The sequence below is a fragment of the Apiospora marii genome, assembly GCF_038362585.1.
Source record: "Apiospora marii strain CBS 49790 chromosome Unknown utg000003l_segment0_segment0, whole genome shotgun sequence".
Lineage (NCBI taxonomy): Eukaryota > Fungi > Ascomycota > Sordariomycetes > Amphisphaeriales > Apiosporaceae > Apiospora > Apiospora marii.
Genome location: NW_027117374.1, coordinates 3,052,586 through 3,078,234, shown reverse-complemented (window position 1 = coordinate 3,078,234; position 25,649 = coordinate 3,052,586). Strand labels below are relative to the sequence as shown.

At 53.3% G+C, this 25,649-nt stretch overlaps 12 protein-coding genes across 12 annotated transcripts; 8 read left to right on the top strand and 4 right to left on the bottom strand.

The window, feature by feature from the left end:
* Positions 1-208: 208 nt before the first annotated feature.
* PG985_004501 (uncharacterized protein) lies at positions 209-2,233 on the top strand (the record flags this gene model as incomplete). Its single annotated transcript, XM_066824270.1, has 2 exons — positions 209-932; positions 996-2,233. The coding sequence occupies 2 exons, from the start codon at positions 209-211 to the stop codon at positions 2,231-2,233; spliced, it is 1,962 nt and encodes a 653-aa protein (XP_066687430.1).
* Positions 2,234-2,271: 38 nt separating this feature from the next.
* On the bottom strand, positions 2,272-3,330 carry PG985_004500 (NAD(P)-binding protein; the record flags this gene model as incomplete). Its single annotated transcript, XM_066824269.1, has 1 exon — positions 2,272-3,330. The coding sequence occupies one exon, from the start codon at positions 3,328-3,330 to the stop codon at positions 2,272-2,274; it is 1,059 nt and encodes a 352-aa protein (XP_066687429.1).
* A 2,893-nt stretch (positions 3,331-6,223) lies between these two features.
* On the top strand, positions 6,224-7,519 carry PG985_004499 (uncharacterized protein; the record flags this gene model as incomplete). The annotated part of the gene is made up of 1 exon (XM_066824268.1): positions 6,224-7,519. The coding sequence occupies one exon, from the start codon at positions 6,224-6,226 to the stop codon at positions 7,517-7,519; it is 1,296 nt and encodes a 431-aa protein (XP_066687428.1).
* A 514-nt stretch (positions 7,520-8,033) lies between these two features.
* PG985_004498 (uncharacterized protein) lies at positions 8,034-10,201 on the top strand (the record flags this gene model as incomplete). Its single annotated transcript, XM_066824267.1, has 2 exons — positions 8,034-8,586; positions 8,682-10,201. 2 exons carry the CDS (start codon positions 8,034-8,036, stop codon positions 10,199-10,201), a joined length of 2,073 nt encoding a protein of 690 aa, XP_066687427.1.
* Positions 10,202-10,789: 588 nt separating this feature from the next.
* Positions 10,790-12,346, bottom strand: PG985_004497 (uncharacterized protein; the record flags this gene model as incomplete). Its single annotated transcript, XM_066824266.1, has 1 exon — positions 10,790-12,346. One exon carries the CDS (start codon positions 12,344-12,346, stop codon positions 10,790-10,792), a length of 1,557 nt encoding a protein of 518 aa, XP_066687426.1.
* Positions 12,347-13,839: 1,493 nt separating this feature from the next.
* On the bottom strand, positions 13,840-14,821 carry PG985_004496 (uncharacterized protein; the record flags this gene model as incomplete). The annotated part of the gene is made up of 3 exons (XM_066824265.1): positions 13,840-14,422; positions 14,505-14,700; positions 14,779-14,821. The coding sequence occupies 3 exons, from the start codon at positions 14,819-14,821 to the stop codon at positions 13,840-13,842; spliced, it is 822 nt and encodes a 273-aa protein (XP_066687425.1).
* A 649-nt stretch (positions 14,822-15,470) lies between these two features.
* Positions 15,471-17,187, bottom strand: PG985_004495 (uncharacterized protein; the record flags this gene model as incomplete). Its single annotated transcript, XM_066824264.1, has 6 exons — positions 15,471-15,932; positions 15,994-16,101; positions 16,146-16,236; positions 16,295-16,553; positions 16,595-16,770; positions 16,847-17,187. The coding sequence occupies 6 exons, from the start codon at positions 17,185-17,187 to the stop codon at positions 15,471-15,473; spliced, it is 1,437 nt and encodes a 478-aa protein (XP_066687424.1).
* Positions 17,188-17,829: 642 nt separating this feature from the next.
* Positions 17,830-18,201, top strand: PG985_004494 (uncharacterized protein; the record flags this gene model as incomplete). Its single annotated transcript, XM_066824263.1, has 1 exon — positions 17,830-18,201. The coding sequence occupies one exon, from the start codon at positions 17,830-17,832 to the stop codon at positions 18,199-18,201; it is 372 nt and encodes a 123-aa protein (XP_066687423.1).
* Positions 18,202-18,225: 24 nt separating this feature from the next.
* Positions 18,226-18,782, top strand: PG985_004493 (uncharacterized protein; the record flags this gene model as incomplete). The annotated part of the gene is given in 2 exon segments (XM_066824262.1): positions 18,226-18,379; positions 18,391-18,782. 2 exon segments carry the CDS (start codon positions 18,226-18,228, stop codon positions 18,780-18,782), a joined length of 546 nt encoding a protein of 181 aa, XP_066687422.1.
* An 882-nt stretch (positions 18,783-19,664) lies between these two features.
* PG985_004492 (uncharacterized protein) lies at positions 19,665-20,294 on the top strand (the record flags this gene model as incomplete). The annotated part of the gene is made up of 1 exon (XM_066824261.1): positions 19,665-20,294. One exon carries the CDS (start codon positions 19,665-19,667, stop codon positions 20,292-20,294), a length of 630 nt encoding a protein of 209 aa, XP_066687421.1.
* A 2,537-nt stretch (positions 20,295-22,831) lies between these two features.
* On the top strand, positions 22,832-23,420 carry PG985_004491 (uncharacterized protein; the record flags this gene model as incomplete). The annotated part of the gene is made up of 2 exons (XM_066824260.1): positions 22,832-23,139; positions 23,294-23,420. The coding sequence occupies 2 exons, from the start codon at positions 22,832-22,834 to the stop codon at positions 23,418-23,420; spliced, it is 435 nt and encodes a 144-aa protein (XP_066687420.1).
* Positions 23,421-24,851: 1,431 nt separating this feature from the next.
* Positions 24,852-25,085, top strand: PG985_004490 (uncharacterized protein; the record flags this gene model as incomplete). The annotated part of the gene is made up of 1 exon (XM_066824259.1): positions 24,852-25,085. One exon carries the CDS (start codon positions 24,852-24,854, stop codon positions 25,083-25,085), a length of 234 nt encoding a protein of 77 aa, XP_066687419.1.
* Positions 25,086-25,649: the final 564 nt, after the last annotated feature.

The window sequence follows — 25,649 nt, the reverse complement described above, 5'->3', positions numbered from 1 at the left end:
TAGGCACAAAAAACAAATTCCATAAGCACTACAAGATCAGCCGCAGAGGCGAAGCGCCGCTTTCTTTTTCTCTGTCCCCCCTCCGCCTTTATAGAAGTTGTTACTTATAAGTCTACGCCTAGCCCACGTAGAGGCTGGGGAATTGACTCAGCCTAAGTACACCTGACTAGTGACTAGTGAGTTGTCGGCTATACGACTTTTCGAAACAATGTCGAAGTCATACTACGAATTGCAGCCGGGTCGGCCCGTTGGGTCTAGCGATGGCGTCTCGCCCTTAGGGGGCGAATATGACGACTACCTGCAAGGCTACGATGGACCCACGAGCCAGCCCGGGTCGGACCGCCGTTTTCGCGCCACGGCCAAGGAGGTACCGCTTGGAGTGTCGTTCGATTCCTCCAGCAACGGCGGCAGGCGAGCCACAACCTCCCATGCGTGGTGGTGGGCGGAGATCGCGGCCGTGGTCGGCAGCATCGCCGCCATGGTGGCACTGGTGGTGGTCCTGGCCCTGTGCGACGGCTGGGCCCTGTCGCGGTGGACGTTTTTTATTCAGCCCAACACCGTCATCTCCATCCTCGTCATGGTGGGCAAGACGTCGATGCTGCTCGCGGTGAGCGCCTGCCTCAGCCAGCTCAAGTGGAAGCACTTCCTCGACCGGCGCCGGCCCCTGAGTCATCTCCAGGCCTTCGACAACGCCAGTCGCGGCCCGCTCGGGTCCCTTTCCCTCATGGGCAACCTACGGCTCGGCGCCATCTTGGCCTTCTGCTTTGCGCTGGTCACGACGGCCAGTGTGGCGATAGACCCTACCGCACAGCAGATTCTCCAGTTCCCGAGCCGGACCACGAAGTTGGAGAATGTCACGTCCAAGATCGGCGTGGCTAAGGAATACGTCTCGAGGGCGTTCAACAACAAGAATCCCGAAGCCGATGCCGCAAGTATGCATGCCCATCACTGCTCACCCTACCTAGGAATACTGATCTGACCAAAACTGTATTCAGATTTCTATATTGGATTCTTCAACGGAGACACACTTCCGCTCCAGTCCGGCCTGTTGAACTCAATCTTTGGCCAAGTTCCACACCCATCTTACTCCTGTCCACCGCCGGCAACATCGTGCTCCTGGCCGGAGTTCTCGACTTTGGGCGTATGCAGGTCGGTCCGCAACCTGACCGACGTGGCCGTCCCGGACTGCAAAGCCAACGAGATCAAGGACAAGGCAGCACCGGGGCTGAACTTGACTTGCACGTACGACTACGCCGGCCGCAACCGGTCCGAGTATCTGGTCGAAATGGAATGGAACCTCACGCTGAGAAACGGGACTAACGGCAAACCGACTGTCGTGCCGACCGATTACACGTGGTTCCGGTCCAGGACCAGCATCCACACGGACAGTTTTGGACACCACACCTTGTCGCTGACCTCGGTCAAGGTGGCCAACGCCAACAACGGGATCTCGGGCAAAGACAAGCCGCCGCCGACGGAGATGCTGCAGTCCGACTGGTACCTCTGCGAGCGCACCCACCGCGGCGCCACCGTCGACTCGGGCCGCCTCGTGCCCGGGACCGTCGTCGAGGAACCCCTGACGCCGCTTCGCAACCGGACGGTCATCGGGGCCACGGAGCTCAACCGCGGCACCATGTTCGACGAGAGCTTCGTCACCTACCGCGCCAACGCCAGCGGGCGCGAGTACACGACGGGCAACTACGCCCTGCAGCGCGTGTACGAGTTCCTGCAGACGGTGCTGGACAACCGGTTCGGCCTGTACGACAACGCGACGCGGGTGGAGCGCGGGGGGAAGCTGGGCGAGCTGCTGCCCATGGGGTACTACATGAACCTGACGGACCACGCCGCCATGACGGGCAGCATCGCCGACGGCATCTCGGCGCAGATGCGCAGCCGCGGGCCGGGGGACAACAACAACCTGACCATGCTCTCCGGGTCGGCGTTCCGGTCCGAGACCTACATCCGCGTGCGCTGGCCCTGGTTCCTGCTGGCGCTGGTCGAGGTGGTGGCGGCCGCGGTGCTGGTCACCGCCACCATTTTCATTACGAGGGGCGAGCCGCTGCTCAAGTCGTCCGTCATGGCTCTGCTGTTGCACGGCCTGGACGGGTGGGGCGAGGACGGGCGGTCGGGCCGGCTCGAGACGGAGAAGGATCTGGACGCGCGCTCGAAGGCGATGAAGGCACAACTGTGCGAGGATGACAACGGCTGGCTGAGATTTGCCAACACTTCGTGACGATTGAACCGCATATAAATATGAATAATTACAAATAATCAGTTAGTCTGCTGTTGCTGCTGCCGACTCTCTCCGATAATCCTTTCCACCACGTCCAACTTGCTCAACTTCTTCAGGAACCCCTCGAACAACCAAGAGGGCAGCAACAACGCCGCCCAGGCCGCCGTCGCGCTCTCGCCCTTCCAGATGGCCTGTGGCGGGTTTCCGTTCAAAAGCAGCGCCGTCACCTCGCGCGCCCACTGCTCGGGCGGGATGCCCCAGTCAGCGAGCCCCTCCTGGCTCAGGGCGTGCTCAACGACGCTGCGCGCCGGCGCATAGATGGAATGCGCGGGCAAGTGCCCTGCCCCCGGCGGGGCCGGCGACGTTGTTGATGTCGTTGCCGGTCCTTTCCCGCCATCTACGCTTTGGCTCTTGTGGACGTTGTTGTTGGCGATGATGTTGGTCTTGACCCCGCCCGTCTTGAGCTCTACGACCCGGACCCCGAACGGCGCCAGCTCCATGCGCAGCGTCTGCGTGAACATGGCCAGCGCCGCCTTGGACGCGTTGTAGACGCTCTGGAACGGCATGGGCATGACGGAGCCCACCGACGTGTGGTTCACGATCATCGGTTGCTGATGGTGCTGTCGACAGCCAAACAGTAGTCCGCTGATACCCCACGCGCGTGGGGCACTGGAGTCGGGAGACGACGAGGAGGTGCGCTGGAGCAAGAGCGGCATGAAGGCTTGAGTCACGGCGATCTGGCCCCATACGTTGGTATCGAACAGCTTCCGTGCCTCGTCGAGCGATATGTCGACGACGGGCATGGAGTACGACGCCGCCGCGTTGTTGACGAGGATGTCGAGGCCGGCGGCGCCGGCAGGAGAAGCCGAGACCGAAGACACGGCAGATGCAATGGAGGCGGCGGAGGAGATGTCGAGCGGCAGGGTCGTGATCCCCTTGTCCGTGAGCGGCTTCAGCTTGGCCGGGTCCCGAGCTGAAGCGTAGACATGATGGCCTGCATCGTGGAGGGTGATGGCTAAGGCCGCGCCAATGCCGCCGGGTGAACAGCCCGTTATGAGGATGGTAAGCTTCCTGTTCGGTCCGGATGAGACTGCCATGATTTCTCAAGTAGCAACAATCGTTAGTGGAGGCTAGATGAAATAGTGTAATAGAAAGAGTGGAAGGGCGCTTGTTCGCACGGAGAAGCGATGAGTTGCTTATCGATGTGATGCAACTGTCGGCAAGTCACCAATTGTACAATAGAAACAAATCCGGGTTCTTGTGTCTTTTATAGTACGGCGCGTCAATGGCGCTCGGACAGTTCGATGCGCCGACAGCCGTTAGGAAGTTGGTGATGGCTGACGCTACTATGGCTTACGGGAGCCACTTGAAGTCGGCCTAATTTTTACACCTTTCTTCCCCGAACACATATCAACTCTTCGAAACTACCTTCAAGAATTATTTAGATTCTTCATTCCTTCTAGATAAGAATTATTTTAAAATAGCCGCGTACTAAACATATTCCGTTCATTGGGACTTTTCAACTCCACGATGTCGCAGCCTGGGTCCACGATGTCGCCGCATTCATCCAGCATACCCGCGCCGTCATTGCACGCGGACAGTCTCAGCGACGAAGGATGAACTGTCGACCACTATACTCATCTCAGAGCCGCTATGATGGTTGGCTCCAACAGGACGTCCTGTTGGGCGATCGTTTCCTGCAAGAGCGGTGGGACGAGGTCCCGACGGGAGGGTTCGAGGAGGCCCTACGGCACCATGACCACAGGGTTCCAATCGAGAGAATGGTCGCTGTGTATAAACTGTACTGGGAGACGGGGTCCGCCACGGACGCAAAGGGAGCTCTGATGTACAAGCGCTATTAGGAATGGAAGCAAGGCGTCTCTGTCCACTCGTCCGACGTCCTGGCTCGATTGTCGTCCGTTCCCGAGTTCCAACCTGTTCGGCTGTTCACCACGGGCCAGGGTGGCCCGGCCATCGGATGTCGCGCCATTTGGCATTAGTAGCCGATTACCAAAGGTGAAAGCGGTATCACGAGGATTGGCTGCAAGACATTGGGCTGTGAGGCCAGGACATTCCTGGCACGGTAGATTGGCCTCTAATTAAAGAGTCTCGTTGTCCGATACACCACCAAGGAAGGATACTTTTAACTAGTATCTGCACCTGTGCAATCGACGAGGACCTTCATCCCCACGTTCCATGATACAAGCAATTCCCAGCAATTACATCGAAGGTTACGTGATTTCAATACATCACTTCTTGGCTGCCTCCCACCGCTTCTGCCAATCTGCAAGCGTCTTCGACATTTTCTTCTCGTGCATCTGCTGAGACGAGACTTGCGCGTCTGTAGTGCAAGACAGCCTCTCGACAGTTGTTGGAGGGGTGTCAAGGTACTTGTCCATGTGATGTTTGTTCGCTCTCTTCATGCTGCCTTCTCTGTATATCTTCATTAGCCCTTCTCCTATAGTTTACTCCCTTCAGGGCCCTTCGATCACCTTACTTGCGTTTACTCGATGTCTTACAAGACGTGCTGAATGTACCCGCCATCGAGGTTTCAGTTGTGAGAACGGGGATGATAATCAGCCTTTGGTTGCAAATGATCACGGGGGCGTGTTTTATGCGAACAATGTCTTGTTTTCTCTACTCCCTCGTCTGCATTACTATACTGGAAATACCATTTATTCTATCTGGCCATTTTCAAAGTGATAGCCTCGCCTAGAACTCGCCAACCCGATAGTTTGAATGTCAAGGCTTTACACGAACGGGAGCCGCGTTCTACGTGTAGTTATCAGGTTGGCTGAGTTATTGGTCTCAGCACTGTCCAGCACCAAGTCGCCATATTGATACGTGATATCCCAATAGCCATTCTAGGAACTAGACGCGAGAAGTCTGGAAAACACTGCACACTTTCGGGGTCAGCGTCAGCACCTCAGCGCGTTTACTTCTGATTGGCCGGGCGCTGCATTCGCGAATTGCCAGACTATTTAACCGCGCCAATAGTATGCAAAGACACAGGTGTGTTCTGAGTGAGTCGTACAAAAACCCCTCTCAGGCCACAGGGAGGAAGTCGATCGCAGCCTTCTACAACTTCAATCATAATAATACCACCCACAACACGAAACACTGAGATTTAACATGCAATCGCTTGTCCAGTATCAATCTTGGCGAAAATATCAACTTTCCGACTTAATTCTACAGCTGATCGTTTTACACATATGTTTTAACCTTCTCCGGGTACATTCTTACTCTTTTATGGACTCCAACTATTCTTCCCCTAAGACACCAGGTAAGGCTGCCATTGTGACCGCGAAGCATTCAAGATATTACCGATGATAGTATCGAACTCGCCGATTGAAGGAATTCCTTATGAATTTAATGACGCAATAGTTAACTTCATGCCTTGAACCATGCATGTTTTTGAAAGGCAGACCGCTGATGTATCTGGTTTTAGTACCGTCTACGCCGCAAAAAAGCAACACCGGATACCTTACACTTGGTAATAAACAAACCCGACTCCAGCTAGTAGGCCAGCATTGAAGGGTTAGCGAGCTGACTATATTCCAAGGACCGGTAACGTATCCAGAACCACTTCCGTGTTTTTTGCCGGTCGGTGACGGATCTGGCGCCCCTTCAGGTCACCAATCCCATCTCACGAGAGGATATGAGCATCCTACATGCGACTTCAACGACTCAGGAATCGGACTATCGTCCGAAAAGGCAGTGTCAGAAGGAATAACATTCGATTCGGAAATCAATCCGGATGAGTCCTTGTTTTTCAGAAATATTGCGACTTCGTCTTTGAATAGCGCGAATGTCTCAGAATGCAGTGGCTCGCCTCAACCCTCGGGAGCATGCGTGGAAGGCCGTGCTCCTGGATCTCTGGATGGAACTCCTTGGCTTTCTAGAACTGATGATCTCGCCAGCCTTGTTTCGCAGCCAGAATCAAGCAATGAGACAAGACTTGGTTCTCAGGGGAGCTCAATTGACTCCGACATGGTGTCCATATCAAACTCTGACACTGCATCTATGGCCTGGAAACATTGTTCTGCTCTTTTAGATGACATATCGTTGGCAATTGTTGCTGTCGTTAGCGACAGACTTTTCGACGGTTTCTTGTCAACAAAGAACCTTCTCCCTTTAGAAGGGCACCATGGTTCAGAAGTTCCAAACGACACACAAATCACTTCTTATGAGAAGACACCATCTACTCAGCGCAGCGAAGCGTCGCAAGAAATAAGCTCTAGCTCGGCAAGATCGGCTGAACAACCCTATAGGAATACCCAAAAGAGGAGACGGCGCGAGGAGGAACGCAGTGATGGGGAGGGCGAAGATGAAGAAGCCCCGCGTGACCGGCGTGGTCCCAAACAACCTAGGCTCGATTCAGATACCAGCTTCCGAAAGCTTCTAGCTTGCCCATTCTGGAAGCGCGACCCACGCCGCCATCGAGACTGCTTCACCCTTAAACTGGATGGGATACCGAGGGTAAAGCAACATTTGAGTAGATCGCACTATTCCGAGAACCATTGCGAGAGGTGCAAGGCCATTTTCTGGTCTAACGCATCGCGCGAGAACCACCTCCGCCACGAGCAGTGCCAATGGAGAGGCCAAGACGCACTCGAGGGATTAACGCACCAGCAGCGTCACGATCTCTCCAGAAAATCGAAGCCGCATCATTCAGAATCCGAGAAGTGGTTCGCCATATGGGAGATACTCTTCCCCGGCCAGCCGATGCCTGCTTCGGCTTACATGGACCCCAACCTTTCAGAAGACCTCTCGGAATTCCGCTTGTATTCACAAGCCCACGGCACACGGATCTTGATGGAAGAATTGGAGCGTGAAGGATCATCGCAAGAACTGCAGCCTTCCGAAAGGAACGAGCAACTTTTGCGGGCAGCATTGAGTCGGGGTCAAGACCTGATATTCGACGCGTGGCTGGCTAGCCGTGAGTCGCCCTCCAGCATTCCTGCATCAAGCACCAACACCCAAGAAAGTGGCACACCGGGGCAGTCTATAGCGGACAGTGGGGTCGCAATGAGGAGTCAAGAAGGGTCCAGTGCTATACCCGGCCATCTTCTGAACTATGACACTCGTGTTCCGAGCATGGAAGAGCTAGCAGCAGTGGCACTGCCCCATACAGACCATCCGATAGGGCAAGCAACTGAGACGAGTGATACGGGGTTCGTGGGGGAGTTATATCCGACTTGGGAGCATCATCCAAACGCTTTTAGCGGATTGGATTTCGATCTTGGTCTGAGTATGGATTCATGGGACTTTTCATTTTGTAACTAGTGATCAGCGTTCAAGCTTAGAAGTGGCTATTATGATATGATGCGAGTTGATGTCTGCGGCGGGAAGAGTCAAGACATACTATGACCCCCTGAAGACTTAATCAAGTAGTGGATGAAGGCGCTTTGACAGGCAATTCGGGGGGGGGGCATACCCGATCTAGATTATTGGGCAATGGAAAGTGGCAATTGAGAGGGAACAACCGCTCGCATCTTTGGTGGGTTTGCAAAGGTTTTGTTTTTAGAATTGTGACGCTCGCTTTCGGACTCGCAGCTGGCCCGGCGACGGATGATGTTAGTGGCTGAGCGGGAGTAACCCTGCCCACAAGTGCGTAAGCCCGACCAGCGGCGTACGGAAAAGGGAAACAATGCCCTCAAGCCCACGTCAGCTATCTTGGGGAACGCTGTGTGGCTATGGAGGAGATTGAATCAAGCTTAATCATTTTCGCAAAGTTGCAATCAAGAATATTTAGTTTTGGCATCATGTCCGAGGTACGCCGCAGCCTCCGTTTAACCAGATGTCGTCGTCAGTCACTACTTACAAGCACAAATCTCTGAGTTCTGAGCACTCGATCCGGGTCTTCGATCTCCTCCCGTCGATATGTTCGAAAGCCCAAGTCGAGGTTAGGATTCGAGAAATATCGCTGTCCGATCGCCTAAGCAGGTACGAGGCCTTGTCATACGCTCGGGGTAATGGTGCGAAACAGGGATCACACTCGGTGTTGTGTGCCGGACAGAGGCTGCCCGTAACAGACAGCTGCCACGCGGCATTGGTGCATCTCCGCAGTCGCCTGTGGACGCGCACAATATGGGCCGATGCCATCTGCGTTGACCAAGCCGAACACGAGGCCGGGACAACAGAGCGCAACTGCCAAGTGAAGCAGATGGGCCGAATCTTCCACAACGCATCGCGCGTGATCGTATGGCTTGATCAGGCGGATAGGAAGATGAAGCTGATGTTTCGGGCTATCAGACTGTGGTCACTCTCAGCCAAGGCCGAGAGGCTCTTCAATCGGAACGACACACTCCCTATTGAAGTGGCTATATTGGCTGCTACGCTACTGCTATTCAGTACGTCTTCCTTCGCTGTCTCACTCATACTCTCAGCGGTAATGGATAGTAGATCACCACTGCGTTTATCCAGTCTTACTGAGACATTTGCTTAGGGATCTATCCGGGAAGGGCTTGTATGCAACCTAGTCTCTCCGACCTTGATCAGAATTCGTGGTTCAAGGATGTCTGGACCATCCAAGAAGTTGCACTAGCCCGCAAAGCTACCGTTATGACAGGTCATTCGAACATGAGCTGGGATACGTTTACGGCAATGTCGCGTGGAATTGAGCTTGGTTATTCTCGAACCGCCATGCGGCGGTTCTTGGACTCCGTCGCCTTACGACATCACACGACCCCGCAGAAGGCAAATAGTTTCACTACTACTACTTTGACCGAGTCGTTCATCGACGATGAAGAATTGAGGCCGACTGATTCTTGCACAAGAACCAGGCGGTTGGATACCCGTAATCAGACACTACAACGGAAAATGCTACGTTGCCTCCCCTACCTGCAATGCGCGCGAAGTCACGATAAAGTGTACAGTATTTACGGAATGGCCAGTCAATGGGGATATAACTTACCCGAGCCCGACTACGATAGACCGGTCGAGGAAGTGTTCCAAGAATTCGTCGTGGCGTTTGTCCATCTCCATGGAGACTTGACGCCGCTAACGACAACCCTCCCCGCCGATTCAAATACCGGGTTACCGTCCTGGGTGCCGGATTGGCTCAGCTCACGCCCTGTCTTGTCGGAGGAGGACGTGGATGTCTCGGGGGTTTTCGCGTCTCTCTACCCACCTGACTGGTCTGTCACCAACTCCTCTTACTCTCACGTGAAATGGAATCGAGAAGGAAAAGCTCTTGAGGTACGAGGCAAGCGCATCGGTACCATCTCCTCCAGACTATACGGCTCCTCGAAGGGCCAGTACGATGACCCGGCGTCAGAAGCCTTCGACGACTTCGTCCAGGCGTGCCAGACGTGGATCCAGTCCCTGAGCGTATCCGCGATCGACCAGTCCATGCAAATCCCCCAAGACATGAACCATAAGAACAGCCCAAAATGGTCCGCAATGGAGCAATTCGTACTCTTCACCCCATGGGGTCCCGCCCGGTCCCGTCAACTCGGTCCAATCTTTCCCACCCGCGACGAACACAGCTGGGAGTTCAGCTGGGACAGGGCCGCCCGTCACAGGATGCTCCTGGGTTGGGTCCACAGGGTCCAATACCCCAGTCTGGAACATGCCATCGCGGCGCTGGGCGACAGTCCCTTTGTCGACGATCTGAGCAAAACCCGAAAGCGCGCCGAAGAGGTCCCGCAATACCGACAACACGTAAGCAGAGTCCCAGCCGTATTGGAGTCGAACTTCAGGATGATGCAGCGACACGTCAATCTGTTCGCCAACTACTCTTTCCTTGCCCTCGATAACGGACTGTGGGGACGTGCGCACCTCAGCTGCCAGGTGGGAGACGAGGTGTGGTTGTTGGCTGGGTCTGATGCACCCGTGGTGCTACGGAGGCAAGAGGGAGGCGGCGGGCGCTGCCGAGTCGTGGCACCAGCGTTTATTGAGGGTGCAATGTATGGGCGAATGTGGGCAGATGATGAAAGTGTGCTGGACACGGTAAATCTGATTTAAGTAATACCTTTCAACATCTTACATATTGACAAGCAACTGGATGGCTTGGGGTATTTGGGGGGATTCGTGGGTGAAGATGCAGTCATATTCAAGAGCTGGACACATCTTAATTGAAAAACGCACAAGTAGACGAAATGCATGCGTCAATCCCTCGAAAACATCCCACATGCACCTGCTCACACCTGCTCATTTCTCCAAAATCAAGGGTGCCATCACCATATGAATTATGAATCTTCAGTGTATTTCCTACAAAATATGTACAGTGAGCCAGCAGATCGGGTATAAGTGCAAAGCGCAGGGTGGACAGGCGATGCCCCTCCCAGCAGCCAAGCGACAGCAGACGCAAGACACCAATGAATGGCCTGCAGACGTCGTTCCTTCCAACCCCTTTGGGTGCTGTTGCGGGCAGGGACGAGCCATTCATCAAAAACGCCAAATCGATCCGAACACCCTGCAATAAATCAAGAGAAAGAGCCCACCAACGCCAGCTATCCATCAATCGCTCATAGAATTCGCCGCTCCAGGAAATGCGTCAAAAAACACAAAGACACTGCGCAGCCGAGACACGCACAGGGGCAACACAATCTCTCAGTACTCGTCGTCCCAACGTGTCCCCGCGCCGCCGCCGTACCCCATACCGCCGTCAATCTCGATGCTGTTGCCCAGCGCCTCCTGGCCCTGCCGAATCATATCCTGCAGGCGTGCGTTGAAATCATTAATCCGCGCATCTGCCGCACGCTCTTCCTGCAGCCGCCGCGCCACCATCCGCTGGGCCTCAGCGTCGAGTCTCGGGCTGCGGTCTTCAACCAACGTCTCTCGCCTCCTGGCCGTGCCGGGTTTGCCCGTCGCGGGGCTTCCCGCCAAGCCTACAGAAGCAGCCGATGCGGCGCTCTGGTTCCTCCGGTGGCTACCACGCTGCATATGCGGACTGGGACTAGGAATCCGCGATTGTTGCCGTGGCGATGGCGAGTATATAGCCGGGGAATGAGGTCGAATCGCGACAGGAAGCCTACTGGGTGTAGCACTAGGTGTAGACGGTCTCTCAGGAGCGGCCATTATCAAGGAAGGTGGACCAGCAAAACTGGCTGGTTCGCGGAAGGTAAGAGAAGGGTCACCGGCATGGCTAATGCGACCTGAGTGCCGGCGGTTATAATTCGGCGTGGTGTTTAGTCTGCTGACCGGCTTGCTTATGCGGCGAGGTAAGTTGGGTCGGTTTTGAAGTGACGAGGAAGGCCGATCTAGCAACGGGTGTGAAACCATGGTGGGTGGAGTCATGTTCTCGGCGGGCTCATTGACCATGACCCAGTTCTTCCGTAGCTCAAGCTCATCGTTAGAGGTGTTTGCGGAGATTTGGCGCCTTTTAGCGGCTGGCGGCGGAGTCGAATCGGGCTCCTGTTCGTAATGGAAAGGCGCATAGTCCGATTCAAGAAGACCGGCCGGGGTCGGGCTTTGTCTGTACTCGGAGGCCGTTCGGAAGGCTTCGTCGTTACCGGGCAGGGGGTTCGCATGAGCATCAAAAGCCCTACCGCCTCCTGCATAGAACCCTCGGAACGCACCCGTTTTGCAGAATTCCCACACCTTACCAACAACGCCTCCTATGGTATTGAGGGCAAACGCGCTCCATCCTCTCGGCTGGGCTGCCTGAGGCTCCATCTCCATCGGAAGGTCCGTTCTGCTTTGCCCCGGTGCTGTCGACTCAAGCTCGTCTTGCGCGCGTTGTGAACCAAGAGCACGCCTGTAGTCGACGTCAGAATATGTGCTCGATTCCATGTCGCCTCCCAGTTGATTCTGTACCATTCCGTTAGGGGTTTCGATTTGGCCGCCGAGTGTGTATCGTATCTCTCTTCCACCGCTTATTCTCCTTTCCCCCAACCTGTCGTTTGTAAAATAGCCGCCATTCATTGTGCCATCGTGCGAGGGCGTCATTTCTCCGTGACGCAGACGCTTGCGATTCGCATTAGGTACCGGCGTGGATGCGTCTGAGACGAGACTTCCGTTCGATTTCGTCAAGTAAACCGAGCTCGATGTGGAAGGCGACATGGGAGGTTGAAAAATCCCGGCGTGGACGCCAGACATGGGCGGCGCTCCGTTCGGAGCATCGAAATGGAAAGCTCCCGACATGGCGATTTGTGGCCCAAAGGGCATAGCGGCGCGCCCTGAAGACAGCAGTGGCCGGTAGACGGGCTTCGATCGTGTTTCTGATTGCGCGCAGAACCGCGATGGTTCTTTTCGGGTGTGCTGCGTCTCAGGAGATTACTCTGTGCGAACCAGTGCGTGAAAGGCCGCCGGGTCTCTTGTCTAATTTGTTGGACAGGTCCAGCTGATCCGATGGAGAGCCGGCGGTGCAAATAGTTGGAATGGACCGGACGACGTTGGCTGCGCTCAGTTGTCTAGTGGTCGCCGAGTAGAGCGGAAGGCTGGCTGGCCGTGCGTGAATAGACTTTTTGGCGTCCGTCGAATGTTGGGGTAGTCGTGACTCGTGATCACTATCCGACTGTGGGGGAGAAACGTGACGCAGATTACAATAAGGTCTCGAAAAGACCAACAAGAGAGCTTCAGTCACTAGAAGCTGCGGGTTTCTCGATGCTCAATACAGTCACTAGGGGCGAAAATGGGGTTTGTGCTTGGAGGTAAGTTGGCAGGCTGGCTTGTTGGTGTCAAGGACGAGTTGCTGTACAGTTGGCGGCTCCAAAAGCTTGCTGCTGGCAATCAATCGTGGTCCCTGTCAAATTCCGACCGATAGCTTTTGGATGGATCCTAGGCGCAAAGTACGGCGCGACGGAGGAGGAAAAATAGCTGGCAAGTAAAAAGGGTTCTCGTCACTGTGTTCTTTAACCAGGGCACCTCTTGTCGATCAGTTCAAGCGCTGCGGATGTGACGTAGACGCTGGCTAGTTGATTGTCGGTGTGCAATGTTTAAGAGGTTGGTGCGGGCAGGGGAAAAAAATTGAGAGAGCGTTCGCGACCTGATCACATGGAGACGCGTCGCCAATCGAAGGGCCGCGAACAACAAAAAGTCGGGGACAGCCCCTTTCAACTGCTGGACCCCTGAGATGCCACTTTGACGATGCAAACGATCCGCCTTCGTGGATTTCTCCGTTGATGGACAGCAGGGTTGCAATTGAATTTGTGATTGTTGAGGTACAGGGATCGCGTTGCCGGGCCAAATGAGCCGCAAGCCGCCTTTCCAAAAAGAGTCTTCGGGCTTTTAGGGGGTGGTTGTCAAAAAAGAAGCGCCCCACTAGGTTGATTGGCACCACTGGATAGAAAGCAAGAGGGACGAGGGGCATGTCGCATCGCGGGGCAGTTCCGGAAAAAAAAAAAAAAGACATGAAGCCATATAAGTAGCATCCGTAGATTGCAGGTCACACAGCATGTGATTATGTGTTCGATGTGGTGTCTAATTCATTCACTTCATTAATCTGCTCTAATCTATCAACAAAGATAAGGCACGGACAACTCCAGTGGTAAGTAAGTAGTAACTGATACTGATCTGCATCCGTTCACCATCTTGAGGTTGGCGAACGCACGAAGCTGCAAGTCAGAGGGGTCGGATGGGATTTTTTTTCTCTCCTTGAAATCGACCGAGATGGTTGCATCGGTGGTGGCCGAAGAGAGCGCTTAAAAACAAGCAGCCCCTCAAGAATCACGCGAATAGTAAGCGTCCTGCTGCTCGTGCTTCGCGCCCTGCACACCGCCATTGACACCCAGCTCCCCGTGCACGACATGGTTCTCACCCTTCCAAAAGACGTCGCGCTCGGCCAGCACCTCGTCGGCCCACTTCTTGGTCTCGGGCAGCACCATCTTGGTCGCGACGTAGGCGAACTCGCCCAGGTCCAGGTCCTTGCCCACGCGCTTCTCGTACTCGACCATCTGGCAGAGCAGCTCCATCTTGTCGATGTCGTGCACGAACAGGCTGTCCAGCGTCTTCGAGTCCTCGTACTCCTGCCAGATCTCCCGGATCTCCCGACCGGTAACGCCGCCGTGCACCTTGCCCAGCAGTCGGTGCGCAATGTAGTCCATCGTCTCGGCCTCGCGGCGGCTCTTCTCGGGCTTCGGGACGCCGTCGACGGGGGTGATGTCGCCGACAATCGACTCGGCCATGTCGTGGACCAGGCACATCTTCATGCACTTGGCCAGGTCGATCTTGGCGGCGAGCTCAGGGGGACAGAACATGGTCATAAGGGACATGCGGTACATATGGTCGGAGATCGATTCACCCCTGCAAATGAATGTAGGTTAGCATGTGCGCATATAGAGGTACCGACTTTGCGACAACGCGACTGGTGGCGGTGACGACTTACCGTTCGATGCCGAATCGGCGCCATCCTTCACGCTTGTTGGTCTTGAGTCGCTCAAGAAGGTGGAAGAAGGGGACCGGCGAGCTGGTGCCCTCGGCTGGCGGCGAGGGCTGGACTGTCGCAAGCACTTTATCGACCGACCATGGCTCCGAAACTTTGGGGGTAACAACGACACCCGGGTCTGCAAAGGCCTTGTCAACTGTCTGTGAAACCATGTCTCGGGAAGGTCGAGGGGCTAGAAGTGAGAATGGTATACGAAGCGGGAGAGAATACTTACCAGGAAAGTCCTTGCCGTTGAAAGTAGCAATTGGCGGCGACATGTTGACTCTCTAGACAGTTTTTTGAGTTGGCGCCGGCGGAGGAGGGATTGGATGCTATTTGGGATCGCTTGTCTTGCTTGGTCAGAATTGGCGGGATGTCCCAAAGTGGGCTGTAAACGAGCTGAGCTTCGGGCCTGATTGGGCTTGATACCAAATGCAAAATCTCTGGTTGGTGAGCTTGCGGGGGGTTAAGGGGGTCTTGGTGTCGGGCGTCGGGGCGTCGGTGCTGACTTAGCTGGAGTTTTAGCAGGGTCTCAGTGGGGGTGGGGCTGCCAGAAAAACGGACGACGATATGGTCATGTTCGATTCAGGAACGGTTTCAACTGGTTATATGATGACTTTATATGTGTGTATGTCTTGGGAGCATTTGCTAGCTCTGGGAGATCACCAGGGCTGTCTGTGTCTCGACAAACAACAATATCAAGTTGGCGGATTCGTATGTACACCCACAATCAATGGGAAGGTACCTATGAGGGTTGAGGCTGCCCCGTACAAACTCTGAATTGCAAACCCGGGTTCCGCAGTCACGGCAATAACCAAAGGGTACAATTGAGTAAAATCTAATGGAATATGATTTTGAGCACGCACCGGCACCGTGTACCGCAAGCCTTCATCCCAGGCCCGTATGCCGTGATTGCCCTTGCTGATGTCAGAAGAGGCCGTCCATGGCTCCTGCTTTCTGGTATGATACCCACCACTCTTCAAACTTCTCCCTGCTATCAGCAATAACGTCGAACCCCAAGAGACTCCTCTGGTACTCTGCGTCTCCCCAATTAAACGAACATGTTCCCTGCCATCCGGTTCCTGCCAGCCCTGCCAATTCCGCATCGCGCCGCCGCTGTTCTTCCCCGTCGGCCAGGTGGTAGTAGTGTTGGGTATGCACCGCCCCGGCCACGTTGGTCTCGGTCCGCCGCTTGCGCAGATCTTGGTACAGCCTCAAAAGCCCGGAGAGATACTCTCGTTTCTCCACAGGACCCGCCGGCAAGCCCTTTTCCAGCGACCTCGCCAGCAGCAGGCTCAGGACGGCGGCGTCCTCCACGGCCATGGCGGCCCCTTGACCCTGATACGGCAGGGTGGGGTGCGTCGCATCCCCCAGTAACGCGATGGGCCCCTGTTGAGATCTGGCCTTAGTGAAGAACTCCGAAGATCCACGGAAATAGAACATCTCCTACCTTGGTCCACTTGTCGAGACTTTCAAAATGGAGCAGCTTCCACTTCAAGGGGGTGTTCTGGCACGATATAATGTCCTTCAGACTTGCGTGATTTGGCCAGGTCAGCCTCTGCATGAAATCCAAAGTAGTAATACTACTAGATAAGGGGTGACCAACATGGGATCCCACCCATCGAAGTGGGCATTCATCTCCTCCAGACTACTCGGGGCCATCTTTACGCCATTGGCTAGATCATCTGCTACTCTGTAGAATGCTGTCAAAGACACAAAGGCTTTTAGAAAAGGGGGCTTTGATAACTCACATCAGAACCAGATTGTATTCCGTCTGATCTCTCAACGGATAGAAGACGGCATGTCTCCCCGGTCCCAGCCAGACGTGCAAGTCCTCCTGGTCTATGATCTTGTTGAGGTTCTCGTTCCCTAGTGCAAGCAGCTTATCACGGGGAAATGTTCCTCGATACGCCAGATCGCCCGTTTCTGTTGGCGAGAAAGGACGTCCCAGGACAGTTTCTCGCAGCGAAGACCACAATCCTGAAACAGCTCCGTTAGCCATGTTTCTGACTGGACTGTGTAAGCCAAAGGTTGTCAACTAGTAGAATTACCATCGGCGCCAATGACCACATCTGCTTCAATGCGTCTTCCATCTTTGAGGACAACAGCCTCTCGGTTCTGCTGTGACTTCTCAACGCCAATGGCCTCTGCACCCGTCAAAACTTCCGCTCCAAGCTCTTTGGCTTCGGAAAGTAGCACGGTATGGTAATCACCTCGATGGATTACTCTTCAGCCCAATTGTCAGTCCACAGTCTTCCTCTATGCATGTTCACCTGGGCGTAGTGCTCCAGTACTTCACTTACATCCACTCGGAACCATACTCCCGCTCTACCTTCTCCCTCACCGGCTTATCAGCGAGGACCTGCCCGTCTTCGTACCTGTGCAGGGTGAAGCGGTCCATATGGTACCCGGCCGCCTCCTTCTTGACCCTGTCGAGGAGGCCTAGGTGGGCAAGCACCCGGGCTGCGTTGGGCGGAATGTGGATGCCCGTGCCTAGTGGCAGAACTTCGGCCGAGCGCTCGAGTACCGTGACTTTCAGATTGTTGTTCATCCGGCGGCAGGCAATCGCGCAGGTTAGACCGCCGATGCCGGCGCCGACGATGGCGATATGGAGGTTTGGGCTCCCGGGAAGATTCTGAAGCATTTCGAATACGTCTAGTCAGTACCCACGATAACCACCGTTAACGACAGAATTTCAACCTACGTTGGACTCCATGTTGTTCCGTTGATCTGTTCTCTAGCAGTCCGCTTCTTTGGTAAGGATGAAAGTATTCAATGTATTGGAATAGACCGGTTGACTGCATGGTCCTTGGATCAAGGTGAGGTTGAAAGGATATTTATATCTAGTGCATTCCATAACTACAACTCGATCTCGCCATTGTACACAAATCATCGATCCGGCGTAACCGGCTCATCAGATAGGGTAGTAAGCGCTTAAAGGGCTCAGCCATCGTGGTCTGATGGATGTTTGGCAGGTCGTGATATAAGGGTGTTATCTGATTGGATACCATTGTGGTGGATACGGTAAGCTTAAGTTAACAGTAGTATTTGAAATAGCTAAATATGCATTATTGACTGATTAGGAATTTTGGTATTTTAGCCCATTCTGGTATAGCTCGGCTCTAGATATCGAAGGATGCTCTAACTAGATGTCCTTTTCATCCCCTGATCCCTCTGTATTTCCTCGTTCCTCGTTCCTCTTTATTCTTCTTTGTTTCCCTCTATTTTCTCATTCGACCAGCCATGAAGCCTGTTGCTGAGGGTTACTCGGCGTGGACCAGCTAGCATGCCGGCTAGCATCATTGATAGCAGGGATTGCAGCTACGTAGAACATTCTTTTTGCGAACGCTTCCTCTTTGCCCTTTTCTTTGCTCTCCGATGGGTTGAGAGCGCAAATGCGGCGAGAACGCTCCCCGCTGACGTCCAGTTTGACTTCATCTTCCCGCGCAACAATGAGACCTATGCGCCAACCCAACTGTTCCCTTTAGTCTTTGGCGTGAACAACCTGGACGCCGTCTGGCCTCTGAAGTGTCCCTTCGTCTCGTCAGTGCAGTCTATAACCGAAGTTTCCGACACGAGGCCCTCGTGGATGCGGCAGAGTGCGGGCTACGAGCCCAGCCTTATCACGGACGCCGTCGGCGACGGGCCAGGCCAGTAATTCCTCTACATCCCTACAGTCAACATGCCGAATGAGACGACGGGCTCTTTCAAGACTCTATGGGAGGTAGCCACACAGAAGGAGTGCTTCACCAATAACACAAACCCACGACTCGATACCGGATTGCCCCCCTGGTCCAACTCTCCCGACGGATACGCCTCGCGACTGGTCGAACTCAGTACAGCCTAGCGTCCCAGCTTCCCGACATTGAGGCCACAGTCACCTCATGCAGGGAACCCGACGAGGAGAACTCGGTCGCGATTCGTATTACTGACGTGAGGAAGACCTACAGCCGGGGCGAGGACTGCCCGGTCATCGATACAAACGCTGTACCGGCCAAGTGCGCCTTCAATTCGGTCGCCAAAGAGCTGGCGGCGAGAGTCTCGGACGAAGTCTTGAACGATATGCGGTGCAATCGGGGTGAGTGGCAGACTATCACTGCGCCATGCCAGAGCAGGCAGAACTACCTCGCACCGCCACAGCACGCGGACTTCGGGATGGGGTTGGTTACTACCAGTTCCGGCGCCTGTCGCTTTGACATGAGAAGCTCTTCCTGGAGCTACCTGCGGTGTGCGAAGTAGCATGCTGCCTGGGCCTAGGCCCCGGCAAGGATTCCCAAAATCTTCCGATGCTACTCTGTGGCCTAATTTTCGAAATGAACCATAACGTAGCATCGGTCCTGGGTTCCCCGCATCGCCCGGAAGTTTAATGTGTGTAGATACTCCGTGGAGTAACGGCTATTGGCTGAGTTGGTGGCGTTTACTCATGGTCGAGTATTGGCCCAATCAAAGTCGGCCCTATCGGTTCTTCCAGCGGCACAGATGCAGCGACCCCTGTATCTCACCCACTGTTTTGTATACTACGCCGCACGGTCATCTCGCTAAGGAACATATATTGGCTTGGCATTTTAGGTTTCCGTGTCTGGCCGCCGAAGCTGATATGCCTTGCGATATGGAGTGATTGTGACGTGGGATAGGGAGATGCCCAAACCAGAAAATGACATACGTTTTGCTTTTTACTCTGAAGACAACCCTTACCGACGTCTTCGGAGGTAGCTGCTGTCGGCACTAGCCGAGTAGCCTACCTACCCCTGCCCAACGGCGTTGGGTATAATTATGGCGTGTTGCCTGCCCCGCCGCAAGCCGAACCCGCATGACTTCATTAACCAATGCTGACCGCCTAGCCCAGGCTGCGAGCTGATGCCTGCTTGGCGATTCCGATCAGCCCATCTCGAATTAACCCACGAGTGAGGACTAGTCTCCGTCAGCTTGGCGATCTCGTATATGCCCGAGGCTCTATACCACGATGACTCGGACGCTCGCCAAATGCTGCTATATATAGCAGGGACATACCCCAGCAAAAACCTACATTTTAACTGTTCGTCACCGTCGCCAAGTTCTATCTCTGTATACTCGTCAGCCCAACGGATATCATAACACTTGCCTTTAAAGTTTCCCTTCAAGATGCTTCCCACCTCATTCCTCGCCCTTTTCGGCCTCTTCGCCGCCCAAAGCGCCGCCGCCAGCGTGAAGCGCTTCAACAGACTCGCACCTCGCCAGCCCAGCATCCCGGCCCCAGAGCCGACGGCGACGACGACCCCGACGCCCACAGAATCCGGGAACGGTATCGAGACGCCATTCCCGGCCCAGGCGGGCATGGTGGACTACTGCAACAAGTTCTACTACGTGGAGCTGCACGACTACTGCTACGCCATCGCGGCCGAGTTCAACGTGACGCCCGCCCAGCTCGCGGAGTGGAACACGGACATTGGCGGCGAGGCCTGCACCAACCTCTGGGCCGGCTACTACATCTGCGTCGGCGTCCTCGACAACCCCAATCCAAACCCGGACCCCACCGTGACGCCGACCCCGCTGCCGCCCAACCCCACGCCCCAGCCCGTCCAGCCCGGCATGGTCGACGACTGCAACCGCTGGCACCTGGTCGGCCAGGGCGAGGCCTGCGGCGCCATCGCCCAGGAGGCCGGCGTCACCATTGACCAGCTCGCGGAATGGAACACGGGCATCGGCGGCCGCGCTTGCTACAACATGTGGGCGGGCTTCTACCTCTGCACCGGCGTGTCGAGCGATGACTGATCTCGGCAAGACGCTCCAGCCCGTCTAGTCGGTCATCGTCGTCAACTTTGCGGGGCTCTGAGCTCATAAATCTTGCGCGAGGCTTTGAAGAAAGTCTTTGGACATTCTGAAGAGTAACGGATTCATGATTCTCACCAGTGTATCCGTGGAACCAGGTTCACGAGTTGGGTTGACGACCTTCTAATGATATTCATGTCGTTTGGACTGTAGCACCTTAATATCTTCCTAATATATAATAATGCCGAGTGTTTATACTAGTCAATGTACCTATAGTGAATCAAGCTCCGGCTCTGGCAGCTGGAATAGACAATGTGAGATGCCAATTTCCTCACTTGAAGCAAATGCCCAAACCACGAGACGGCCTCTGTTGAGAAGTTTATGATTTTGCCTCATGGTCAAAACCCATCAAAACCTGTTTCTGGACCCCAAACTCCGCCTCTCTCTTTTCCCCACCCTTCTTTACTTCACATCAATCTCCTCTTGTTGCCACTACGATTGCCTGCTTTATGCTCAGTGTTTGATACCCCCTCAGTCTCGTATGCCATCTTTGGGCTACTCCACCGTCGCATTACCAGTCAATGAAATATTCCCGCCATCGCACGATGCACTCAACGCCGACTGCCTGACTCGAATACCCCAACAGTACCCGGTCGCAATTCCTACAACCTCGAGGGCGCGACGGCCGCCATTTCTCGGCCATAACGGAAGCAGAAACGCACCTGGTTGTTTTCCAGGTACTAAAATAGTAGCATGCGCTGATTGTACCCCAATATTTGATACCCCTCTTTTGGTTCGTACCTACTATATTAGTATCACAGTATCACAAGGCGAAGACTCAGTTAATTATATCTGGTTATGACTTTCTTACTTAAAGCTACTTCCGGTCCTCTTGTCTTCGTGTATAGCTCCTGACACCCATGCGGCGTGATTGCAGATGCCAGTTAGCCATGACGAAGTTGTGTGGAAGCTGCCCGTGGTGAAAAATGTGATGTTGTCGCTGAGTTGGTTCTTGCGAACAAGTAGGATAGCTACCTTGCGAGTTGAAATAAGTACCCAATACCGTCTTTCTTGTTCCCCTCGTTGATTTTGACTGTGTGGTGTCGTGATAGTACGATCACCCTTTGTCACGGTGCTGTAGAACGAAAGAGATAAGGCAAGCACGAGACGACAATGATGAGTTTGGTCTAAGAAGACTTCTAGAGCTAGACTTTAATCAAATCCATGTGCCACGTGTCATGTTTTCGGGAGCCCGTGCCGTGTTTCCATATGTCTATCCAGGTTTCCCCTTCGTGATGTACCGTTAATAGCCATGGTAGTTTTACAATCTGGTTCCATGCAGTACCATTTGATTCGGTTATGTATTTCACGTTGGTGACGATGTAAATCCGCCTTCAGTGCGAATGCCTTGACGCAATCGCCTTCAGTGCACTTGAAGGGGCGAATGTGTGTGTTTATGTGTCTCCTGTGAGATTATAGTTAATTTATTATTGCTTGGCTCTCATTGGACTAACTTACGTGAAGAATTTCTTTTCGGAGAACGCCTTCGGGCAATGCGGGCACTGAAATGGAGTTGACAAGTCTGGGCCTTGTTGATCAATGTCGTGTTCAAGTTCGTGCTGTTGAGAGTTATTGCTGTTTTCTGGCCATGTTGGTCCATCGATTCGCTCATCCTGTCCAGCAGGCTCTGTAGGAGCTGAATCACCCCAATCACACTGAAGAGGACCCTCATATCCGTACTGGGACCAGCGAGGATTAATGCACCCAGAAGATCGGATCTGATCATAGTGTAGTAGAAGTTGATCGTTGGGTGCGTCTGGTCCTGTTGGTTGCTGACTAGAAATAGGAGGAAGCTTTCACGAGTATGGGAAGTTGGCGGGAAGCCTACTGGCAAAGAATGATAAGCAGAAGATGGATGTAAATTGGCCAAAAAACAAAAAAGATTGGATGAAGTTGGTTTGCTGGAAGTGATGACAAGGAGCGGTTGCGGTATCACCACCAGGGCCGACCGTGGGACGAAAGGAGAGAAGAGAAATGGAGAGATTCGAGGAGATGCATTAATTATAGCTGAAGCCGCAAAGGGCCAGATAATCGGTCGGGCGTCTAGGTTTGCTACCATTCGAGCCACACTCAAACCGAATGAAATCGTCCTATTGGCCACGCCCGAGGGTATGCCTCAATTTCTGCAAGTCTCGTCATGCTAAATTTAATCAAGTCGGATCACTCCCCTCTATTGGTCAAAATTGAGGGTATGCCTCAATATCTGCAGGCGGCTCACTAGCACGATGCGGCGGCTCCTTGGCAGGATGCAGCTCGATCCTAGCCAATTAAATTAATCATCCAGTAAGACCGTGTTACGAAGCAGTGCCTCCATATTGGCATGTGCGGGAGGATAATTCCAGGACACTGAATGTCTTCCAGCTCAATAAGTAGGAAACCCCCTTCTCTCATTGTCGACAATTGTTGTTTCTGTTTCTATCCTCATGCCTACACCACGAAGCCCTTCCTGAACCAAGTTTGCTTAACCAAACTCTATCAAGATGACTTCAATCTTCTGTTGTGGCTCCATCGCGCCCTACCGTCCACAATACCTCTTGCATCAGGCCAAGTTTGACACCTTCATCGCATGGGCTTCCTACCCCAAAACCTCCGCGCCAAAGAGCAACAATGACGAGAAGCCAGATATGGCTGGAGACCCTCAGATATTCGCTATACAGTTGGTTCAACAGGTCAACTATGGCCCTCTCGAGTCGAAGCGCTACTTCGTCCCCATAGCTCACGAACCAAACGGGTTTGTCGAGGTTACCGAGGACGATCTCATTCAAGCCAACTTCAAGAAGCTGAACTCGTACGTCCTACCACATCTAGTAGCAGCCATTTTCTTGTCAGCAGTGTTCTGACAAAGTCCCCTTCTCCCCCAACACACTGCATTTCATATAAGCGGCCCTACCTGGCGCCAGACTATCTACACAGCTCCGCTAATTGGAAGTGAACGGAAGCAGATACAAGAACTACAAGTGCGAGGTTCATGACAAGTTCTTCGAACTCAATGTTTACCAGAAGGACCCGGTCAACAAACACCACTGGCGAGCCAACATTGCTCGGCCGGCTAGCTCAATTGACTTGTGAAACATGTCATTCAGGATGCGCGACGATAGTAACTCTTTGCTGAGAAATCATTCGCTTGAAGTGGAGCTAGCATGAGATAGCTCTAGAATACTTTCTATTGAACGTGGTAACTTGTTCACATCGCTTGACTGGCATGCCTCTCCCGTCGGTTCAGCATCCACATTCAGAACGACCTGGACACTACTAGACTCTCAGTGCCTCCTTGAGCTCGTTGATGATGAGCGTGTTCATCTTTTTCATCTGACCCTACTCCGGCCTGCCGGGCTGGCACGTCTTGTCGAATGCGTGCGGCATCCCCTCCAAAACCTCGTGGTTGACCTTGCGCTTGCCATCCTTCAGCCGGTCGGCCAGGTCGTTGGCCTCGGGCGCGCAGTTGTTCACGGGGGTAAGAGTTGATCTATTTAATAGCAAAGTCTAGGTGAGTTTGCAGGAGTTTCAGCAAGTTGAAGAGGGAGTGCTCGGCACGCTCATTTGCGGGACGCCGTACATCAGAGAGGAGTTATAGGTTGTTTGCCGATATTCGAACGGGTATGGCATTGGGTTGTGTGGTAAGGGGAGCGAAACGTCGCAGCCGGGTCTTGACGGTAATTATTGTATCCAGCCTTATATCCCATGCTTCGCACCGTTGGTAGGAACGTGTTCGTTGGCGCAGGCTGACGTTGATTTGCGTGGGTAGCGTACGGCCAGCGCTCCGCATTAGGATTTTAAACCAGGTCGCTCGAAGGGTTATTAACGTACGGCTCAGTCGGCCTCCTTCACGCTTTGCCATCCATACTATAGGTGCGTTTTTTTAGGCAAAAAATAAAGGTACTAGCGAGGCCATGCACGACGGTATAACGGTAAGCTAAAGCTATATTTATAAAATAAAATATTTTATTAAAACCTTTTAGTTAAAGAAAAGATAAAATATATAAAAAACGAGTAGGAAAATATTAACTATATATTATAAAAATAAACGCGATAAGTTACGAAATTTATAACTTATTATTAATAAATTATAAAGTAGATTTTAAAAGTTATTACCTTTTAATTTAATTCATTATTATATATTTACCGATATATCCTTATATTAAAAATAAACTAATATAATAATCTCTTATAATTTAAACCTATATAGAATCACGATATAGAAATTAACAATAACGCTTAAATAACCAACACGGATATATAGAATACAAACGCAGTTGCATTATGCCAAGGCGTGCCAACCTTTTAGACGCAAGGGGTGTCACGTTGGCATGTCAAAGTGTGGTCTGATTGGCTGGTTGGTTGTAGTAATGTTGAACCATTAAATGGGTAACACACATGGGCATATAATTGTATGCCTTCGGTACCATATCCCGCCGAACTCTACTCATCATTCCTTCTTGAACACCATTACTGGTACATGACCCCATTCATCACCAACACTCCTCAACACCCACTACCACAATGAGTGCTACCAATGCCTACAAGCCCTCCGCCTACCCACCCTCGGAGACGGCTCTCCTCCTGTTGGACTGCCAGAACGTGCTGGTCAACATGATTCAAGACCCAGCCCAGAAAGAGAAGTTTATAAACTCGACCAAGACCCTCCTGGACGCAGCCCGCAAGAACAACGTCACCATCGTGCACTGCCTGATCGACACGACCCAAGACCCGCCCCCTGCCAACAAAGCAACTTAGCAAGTCATACAAGAACGCTCTGCCAGCCCCACTTCAACATGCGAGACGGTGAAGGTCGGAATGAGTAGGTATGTGGCTTCACTTAGGTTTTTGAGGCTGATGTTTGACGTAGTATTTGTGTTGTTGTCGCCAAGCGGCTCGCAATTCAGCCAAGAAAATTTAAGAAGCCTGATTCTGATCAATCAATTTCACGGAGGAACATGTCCGGCCATCTTCCTTGGCTTGCTCTAGTTTCTGGAAGGTGCGGCCCGGACGCTAGCCCCTGCACGCTTGACGAAAAGTCCCCTTCGGCGCATACGAAAATGAGTCTCGCCGAATGGGCCCTCCCCGGAGGTTTGGGCGGCGGCGATGATTGGTCGGCCACGGTCAGATGCTCCGACTTGGATGCAGGGTACCTTTCTGCAACCCACCGTCCAAAAGGACACTGCATACTGAAATATGTACGGTACTTTTCAACATCATGTCTGAAAGTACGTTGCATGTCTAAAAGTACCGTGCATGAAGAATTGTCTCTGGGCCGCTATATAAGGGATGCTAGTTGCCCCCAACCAAATTATAAGAAGC